We start from the raw sequence: 8,303 nt of genomic DNA, 5'->3' as shown, positions 1-8,303 counted from the left end.
CTTGAAAAGAAGCAACAGTCTAGATCAGTGGTTCTCAGCTTGCGGTCCCTGATCAGCAGCATCAACATCAGCTGGGAACTTGTTGGAAAAGCAAATTCTTAGGCTCCACCCTAGACCTTCTGAATTAGCAACTCTGGGGGTGCAGTATGATCATCTGTGATTCAGCAAACCCATTTTGTGAACCAGAACCATTGGTTTATCTCAATTACCCCTCTCTTTTTATTAAATAAACTTTTATTTGGCAGTGATTTTTGATTAACAGAAAAGTTGTGAATACAGTACCGTGTTCCCATATCCTCTGTACCCAGCCCACCCCAATATCAACATTTGGATAAATTAACTAACATCCAGACCTTCTTCAGATTTTCAGTTTTTCCATTAATGTCCTTTTGTTGCTGTTGTTTCAAGTTCCAATCCAGGATATCACACTACATTTAGGACTACGTCCTTTTAAATTCCATTGGTCACCTCAGTCATCAATCCCTGGGACAGAGAATGGGTGGGAAAGCGGTTGTCTTCATTACTGAGCTGGAGAAAATGAAGTTTGAAAATGCCAAGTGGTGGAGTTCCCTCAGCAGTGCAGTAAGAGGAAGGTCCACCTCACTCTGCACCCTTCCTCTGCCTCTTCGCTTCCCCGCAGGACTACAGGATTTCAGAAGCTCCTTTGGAGTGTCCTACCTGGCCTACCCACCCACCCTAACCCACCAGAGTACAGATGTTGAGGGCCCTCCCAGAGTGGGCCCAGCCCTAGGAGAGCCCCATCCACCGCCCCTCACTTCTTCCCCTCGGCAGGGCCAGGACAGTGTTTAATGACTTCAGCCTGGACAGAGCAAGGCCCCATGCATGAGAGAAAGAAACAAAGAAACACTGTTATTTGCTATCCAAAGTCATTTGTGATAGATAGAAAAAATGCCACAAATCATTTGTAGTTTCTCCACGAGGTATAGTCTGTTTCCCCAGCCCTTGAATATGAGCCAAACTTTTGATTTGCTTTGACCAAAAGGACTTAGCAGAAGTGACGTTACACCAATTCTGGCCTAGAACTCAAAAAAGCCTTGCAACTTCTCCTCTCTCTCCATCTTTCTCTCTCTTCCTGTCTCCCATGCACGCCCCACTTCTCTCTCTCTCTCTCTTCCTCTCTCTCAGCCCTGATGCCATCATGTGAATAAGCCTGAACTAACTGGTGGAGTGGCCACCTGGAGGAGAACCAAGTCACCCAGGCAACAGCCCACCTACTGCCCAGACAAGGGAGTCAGGCTATTTGAAACCATCCAGGCCATTTTGGGTGACAATTGATTTGCATACAACCCCATGAGTGACCTCAGGCAAGGTCAGCAGAACTGCCCAGATGAGTCCAGCCCAAATTGCTAACCCACAGAATTGTAGACAAATAAACAACTTGTATTTAGCTGCCAAGTTCAGGAATTGTTGGTTTCTCAGCAAAGGCTAACTGATACACAATTTCTTATTTCTCTCTTGGCAATGGGATTCCAGTATTTTTTAGGAGGCTGTGTGACAGTTCTAGGAGATGGGATATGATTGATCTACTCAACTGTGACAATTGTGTTCCTGCTGTCTTAGTTTTCTTTGCAGCTAGGGGTGGCTTCTGTACCTGGTTTGGGCCAAGGAGATCTAAGTAGAAATACACGGGGGAAGACAGCAGGAAACAGGCCTCTGAAAAGTCCTGAATTTATGATAGAAGCTGATCGGTCCAGCTGGCTGGGCCCTTTCTCCTCCCTGACTCCCTTCTTCCTTGGACATAGCCACGATTGCTGGAGGTACAGCAGCCATCTTGTGACTGTGAAGTGATAAGCAATGAGGGAAAGGCTGAAAGGATCAGAGATGTGTGCCCTAACTTTGCTGAGTGGTTTAACCAGTACCATTAGCCAACAGTCTCCAGAATTCATGCTATGTGGAAAAGCAAACTTCTCTTTGTTTAAGTCACTGTAACCTAGGTTTTCCTTCACTTGCAGATGAATGAATTCACATGATACAAGGACAGAAATGCAGAAGGATCTTTGTCCTTGGGAATCTGGAGCCAGGGGCATATGACTCTCCAAATCCGTCTCCTTTCTCATTTCAGCCTCTCAATAATTTCTCAAGAGCAAACACAGGACCCCATTTTCCCCAAGGTGGGAAGTGGGACCCCACACTGTTCAGTCATGAGTCCAAGGTCTTGAAGCTAGCTAAGAGGGTGCTTCACGCCAGACCCACCTGCCACGCACAAATGGAACGCACTCCTGCTACACCTTTGCACGGCCTAGTCCACTGGAGGCCAGGTGTCTTCCAGCTTCCTGGTAGTGGTGGCAAGTGCCAAAGAGGCTGCTACTGCAAGTCCGGCGTGGAAGCGCCCAGGTACACCCTTAGGTCCGAGAGGGTGGACTGGACAAGCTTGGCGGGGATGGTCTCTCGCTGCAGCTGCTGGTAGGCTGCATACCGGTGGCAGCCCCCAAAGGAGTAGAAGTAGTCACCGCCCTGGGCCCCTTTGATCCAGAGGACGTCGATCGGGGGAACGCTGTCTGGATTCTCCTGGCGGCAAGAGGACACAGGGTGAATGAGCGTGGCATGGTGTTGGACAGTTAACCTGGGCTGAACTCCTCCAGGTGCTCACGCTGGTTTGTGAAAGGCAACAGTTACATGGTCAGTTTTGTGAGCTGGCTGACCTTGGCAGCATGAAAATCAGTCATGGTAAGAGTATTTACACCAAGGAAATTGGCAGATACTACAAATCAGGGCTTCTTCCCACCCCCAGGTTGTTAACCATTTATCACACCACATGTATATTACCTGGCACTGTTCTAGACTCTGGGAATAAGGTACAGACACAGCCCCTGCCACCATGGGGCACATGGATGCTAGAGTGATAAATGCTAAGAAGACAATAACACAGGTTGTCATGACAACGATGGGAGTGACAATGAAGCAGAGACCTGAACACAGAGAACTCCCCTGGGGAAGACAGAGAGGTAGAATCTTTAGAGAAAGAGTCTGACTGCCAAGTTCAAATCTCAGCTCTGCTACTTAATTGCTCTGTGACCTTTGACAATTCATATTTGTGCCTCAGTTGCCCCAGATGGGGATGAAGATGACACAACCACCTCATAGAACTGTTGGGTTTAATGAGTTAACAGACATACAGTGCTTCAAACAGCACTTGGCACATGGACTAGGCTCAGTAAGGCACAGTGTGTATTACCCGTGGGAAGGGCGTTCCAGGCAGAGGGAATAGCAAATGCAAAATGCCTGAGGCGAGAACAAGCTCGCTGTATTGCAGGCAAGGCAAAGAGGCCAGTGTAGCCAGAAGAGACTCAAGGGTCTGTGGAGCAGAAGAGGCCAGAAAGGTTTTATTGAGATAGAACTGATGTACAGCACGGTATAAGCTGAAGGTATAAATACAATGATTTGACTTAAAACATCATGAAATGATGACTACAATAAGTTCCGTGAACATCCATCATCTCATATACATACAAAATTAAAGAAATAAAAAACTTTTTTCCCTTGTGACTAAAGTATTCGTCTCTCAGTTGTGTTAGTCTCTCTCTTTGCAACCCCATGGACTGTAGCCCGCCAGGCTCCTCTGTCCATGGAATTCTCCAGGCAAGAATACTGGGTTACCATTCCCTTCTCCAGGGGATCTTCCCAACCAAGGGGTTGAACTCAGGCCTCCTGCATTGCAGGCAGATTCTTTACCATCTGAGCCACCAGGGAAGCCTCCTTGTGATGAAAGCTCTTAGGACTTACTCTCTAAACAACTTTCATACATAATGCACAACAGTGTTTATTATATTTATCATGTTGTACTTTACATCCCTGGTACTTATTTATCTTATAATAGAAGTCAGTGCCTTGTGACCACCTGCATACAATTTTCCTTCTCTTTACTCTCCCCCTCCCACCCCTACCTCTGGTAATCCCAAATCTGGCCTTTTTTCTATGAGTTTGTTTGTTTTTGAAGTATAATTGATGTACACCACTATGTTAGTTCCTGGTACACAACGCAGTGATTGGATATTTCTATACATTTCAAAATGATCATCATGATTGAGTCTAGTTACCATCCATCAACATATAAAGATATTATGTAGTTTTTGACTATCTTTCCCACACTGCACATTTCATACATGACTCATTTATTTTATAAATGGAAGTTTATACCTCTTAGGTCCTGGAGTGTTTTAAACAGGAGAGGGTGACATGATATGAGGGACATTCTAGAAAGGTGTGACGAGAAAGCAGCCTTGGTGAGGTGGACAAAGACAAAAGCAGGGAGGACAGAGGCGAGTCCCCAGCAGGTACGCAGCAGAGGAGGCTGTCCTGGGTTAGGGCGTTCAGAGGACAGGGAGAGATGGACAGGTTAGCGACATGTTCAGGGGGCAGATCCCAGGGGAGGGGCGAATGTGAGGAGAAGAGAAGAAGAAAATCTAAGCTGACTTCCTGTTCAGGGCCTTAGTAGCCAGATGGAGAGTGGGTGGACCTCTACATAGGGAGAGTCTGGGGCAGGGTGGGATGGAGTAGGGGGAGATGGAATTAAGTGAGTTGCTAGAAGGCCTTCCACACTGGCCCTAAAGCGGTCTCTTCTTAGGCTGCATTGATGGATTCGTTTTTCCATTTATCCCAGAAGTTATTATTAAGCAGTAAGGCCCAGCAGTTATGAGCTGGGGTTCTTGCACAAGGCAAACCTGAATTTAAATCCCAGCTACTCCACAGAGCAGCAGGAGCGGGGAGGGAGGTGGCTGGGTAGGGAGGGAGGTGTAAGCAAGGGGCCTTGCCACTGGGCATTGTTCCTTATCTGTAAGATGGGAATAGATACCCTATAGGCTGTTGATGAAGTTGGGAAGCTGATATAAGTTAGGCGTGGAGCACAGCCTCCCTGACAGTTCAGCAGCAAAAGAGGCAGTTGTGCCAGGCAAGCCTTGTGCTGGGTGTCAGGGCTGTGATGATGGGTGGGCAGGATAACAGCCCCCAAAGATGTCCACATCCTAATCCCTGGAACCTGTGAATATGTTACTCCCAAGGGATAGGAACTTTCCAGATGGAATTAAGTTAAAGATCTTGAGATGGAGATATTATTCTGGGTTGTCCAGATGGGCCAAAAGTAATCACCAGAGACCTTAAACGTGGAACAGAGAGGAGCAAGAGGAGATCTAATATTGCTGGCTTCTGAGGTGGAGGAAAGAGGTCATGAGCCAAAATGTGGGTGGCCTCTAGAAGCTGGGAAAAACAAGGAAATGAATTCTCCCCCAGAGACTCCAGAAAAGAATGCAGCCCGGCTGATACCTTGACTTTAGCCCAGTGAGACTCATTCTGGACTTCTGAACTATAGAACTATAAAGTAATAAAATCTTGGCTTTAAGTCACTAAGTTTCTGGAATTTGTTACAGTAGCCATAGAAAACTAATACATGCCATAAGCAAAGACAGGCCTGGTTTTTGCCTCCCAGAAGGTATGGTGCTGGTGTGGAAGACAGGTGTCTGAGGCCATTACACCCCAGTTGTACCGGATCAGAGGTGTGCTGACAGGTATGGAGGTGGCTGGGGGCCATCAGGAGGCCCCTAACCTTACAGGGGCTGTCAAGGAAGACACTGACACTGAAAGAAGACCAAGAAGGAGTTAGAAACAGTAAAGAAGAGATGAAGGAGTGTCTCTGGCAGGGGGGAAGCTTGTGCAAAGGCCCAAGGGTAGGAGAGAGTATCCCTGGACAGATCTATCACAAACAGCCAGGCACCGTGCTCGTGCTATGACCAGATAAAACCCCAGCTCCTTGGAGTTCAAATGAGATGGGGGAAGGGAGACAATAAAACACAAACACATAGATAACATAACTCAGGTGTTATCCTGAATTATGCTTTCAAGGTGAACTACTCAGGTTAATGGGAGACCTAGAGAAGCCAGGGCTGCTGGGAGGCAGGCACCTGACCCAAGCGAGGGACCAGTCCCTGCGGCTCTCTGGGAAGCAGTTCCAGACAGTGGAAGCAGCAGTGTAAACTCTAGGACTGAAAGACAACAGGCAAGCAGTAGAGAGGTTTTGTGGGGCCTCGGGGTCTCCTGTGGCCACTTCTGAGGGTCTGGGGGCTGGGGATATGATGCTGCACAGGCCTAACCTGACACTCATGTCCCCTCCCTCCAGGATCACCCCGACCTTCCTGAGCTCTCTCTGAGATGTGGCTGACCCCATTCTCTCCCAATTCCAGTTCAAACAAGGTCTTCCCAGCACAGGACACCCCCAGTCCCACTGCCACAGCCAGAAGTGACCACACAGGTTATGTGGTGGCCATGCAGCTGGGCACTGGGGCCAGGCTGTGCCACTTTCTAAAATGCCTGACCTTGGACAAGCTGCTTGGATCCTCCTGGGCCTCATTTCCTTGTCTGTAAGAGGAACAATAGTAGTATCTACCTTACAGGGTTGGTATGAAGAAGCTGCTGCTGCTTAGTCGCTTTAGTCATGTCGGGCTCTGTGTGACCCTATGGGGTGCAGCCTGCCAGGCTCCCCTGTCCATGGGATTCTCCAGGCAAGAATACTGGAACGGGTTGCCATGCCCTCCTCCAGGGGGTCTTCCCAACCCAGGGATGGAACCCGGGTCTCCTGCATTGCAGGCAGATTCCTTACTGGGAGCCACCAGGGAAGCCCATATCAAGTGCTATCTTTATAGGAGTCAGAGAGAGTTATTTTAATGACCTCCTCCAGTCTCCTTGCTCCATGACGAAATAGAGACCCAGAGAGGCCCAAACTCTTGCTCAAGGTCACAGAGCAAAGGCTAAACTCCGGCTGAAACTGAACTAGTCCCTTCTCGCGTCCAGCGCGACTTCCCTCCTCCGAAGCCTTCCCAGCAGCCGGCTTCCCCGGGGCCTCACCCGGATCGTGTCCACGAGGCTTTGCACCTTGGCTTGGTCCAGCACAGACGGCAGAGGACGGATGAGCACGCTCAGCGGCACGTTGTGCACGGCGGTGATGCAGCCCGAGTGGATGCTGCCGCCCTGCGCGCCGCCGCTCGGCCCAGGTGCCTCGGGCGCCCCCCGGCCCGCCCCGGCTCTGCTCAGCGCTCCTCCCGCGCGGAGACCCATCATTCCGCCGTCGCCGCCGCCTGGGCCGTCGCGGGACTCGGCACCTCCACCCCCGGGCTTTAACCTCGGCCGGGCCGTACCATTCCGCGCGGGCGGAGGGGGGCGCAGCCGGGCAGCGCGGAGCGTCTCTCTCCCCTGGCCCCAGGGTGGTCCCGCCCACCAGCGAGCGCCCCTGCGGGACCTCTGCTCCGCTCGCCCCCGGCTGCCCGACGCGCGCGGGGCTTCGGCCCTCCGCTGGGGGGCGCCTCGCCGCCTGCCCTCCGCCGCGCGGCGTCCCGGGAGTGGAAGCGGCCGGGCAGGCTGACTCAGGGTGAGTCTGCAGGTCGTGGAGTGGGAGGGGCGCGGGTGACGCACATTCCGGGGTGACTCAGGCCCATGGCGGGGGCACAGGGTAGAGGGGGCAGGACCTGCCCAGCGAAGGTGAGTCGGCAAAACTCGCCGCTTGGCCGCCCAGCCCTTGGATTGCTAGTGGTGATAGCTGCAGAGGTGGTACTAATACCAAAGACAGTCATTCTAGGAATCTGCTGAATGTGGTGCTGTGTCAGGCACTGTTCTAAACACTTAGCATGTACATCACCTATTTAAACCTCAAACAACCCTACCAGCTAGGTATGATTATTATTTCCATTTTACAGATGAGGAAACTGAGGCACAGCGAGCTTTAAGTGGTTTTTCCCCAAGGTCATGGGCTTAGTAAGTGGCTGAACCAGGGTTCCAAGGAACATTTTGTAAGTATTTATTTGGCTGCTTTGGGTGTTAGTTGCAGCATGCGGAATTTAGTTCCTCAACCAGGGATGGCCCAACCAGGCCCCTTGCATTGTGCCCGTGGAGTCCTAGCCACTGAATCACCAGGGAAGTCCCAGGGAGCCTTTTGGAAGGATGCTGACAGTGTGTGGGCACTGCCCTGAACCTCCACAATAACTGCTTTCATCCTCACAGCGCCTTGAGGAAGTTGACACGGTTGTTGAAGCACTTGTCCAAGGTAGGGCCCTGGAAATGAAATGCTGAGCTCAGAGTCTCAGGCCACTAAACACCTGCTTACAGATGAGGACACCAGGGCTGCAAGGGGTGGTGGTGATGTGAAGTGAAGTGAAAGTCGCCCAGTCATGTCCGACTCTTTGCGACCCTATGGACTATAGAGTCCATGGGATTCTCCAGGCCAGAATACTGGAGTGGGTAGCTGTTCCCTTCTCCAGGGGATCTTCCCAACCCAGGGATAGAACCCAGGTCTCCTGCAT

At 50.7% G+C, this 8,303-nt stretch overlaps 1 protein-coding gene across 1 annotated transcript; it reads right to left on the bottom strand.

Annotated features, from left to right (window-relative positions):
- Window positions 1–216: 216 nt before the first annotated feature.
- SRXN1 (sulfiredoxin 1) lies at window positions 217–7,304 on the bottom strand. Its single transcript, XM_019972184.2, has 2 exons — window positions 6,856–7,304; window positions 217–2,529 (listed from the first exon to the last, which is right to left on the bottom strand). The coding sequence occupies exons 1-2, from the start codon at window positions 7,066–7,068 to the stop codon at window positions 2,326–2,328; spliced, it is 417 nt and encodes a 138-aa protein (XP_019827743.2). The 5' UTR covers window positions 7,069–7,304; the 3' UTR covers window positions 217–2,325.
- Between the last annotated feature and the right edge of the window lie 999 nt (window positions 7,305–8,303).

Source organism: Bos indicus, chromosome 13 (genome assembly GCF_029378745.1).
Source record: "Bos indicus isolate NIAB-ARS_2022 breed Sahiwal x Tharparkar chromosome 13, NIAB-ARS_B.indTharparkar_mat_pri_1.0, whole genome shotgun sequence".
Lineage (NCBI taxonomy): Eukaryota > Metazoa > Chordata > Mammalia > Artiodactyla > Bovidae > Bos > Bos indicus.
Note: the sequence above shows the minus strand (reverse complement) of the source record. Positions and strands in the feature narration are given on the sequence as shown.

What these genes read in the sequence shown, in the direction of transcription:
- SRXN1 (XM_019972184.2), bottom strand. Translation starts at nt 7,068, where the DNA reads ATGATGGGTCTCCGCGCGGGAGGAGCGCTGAGCAGAGCCGGGGCGGGC. An exon ending in GCCTCGTGGACACGATCCGG is followed by an intron (nt 2,530 to 6,855) that starts GTGAGGCCCCGG and finishes TCTTGCCGCCAG; the next exon opens with GAGAATCCAGACAGCGTTCC.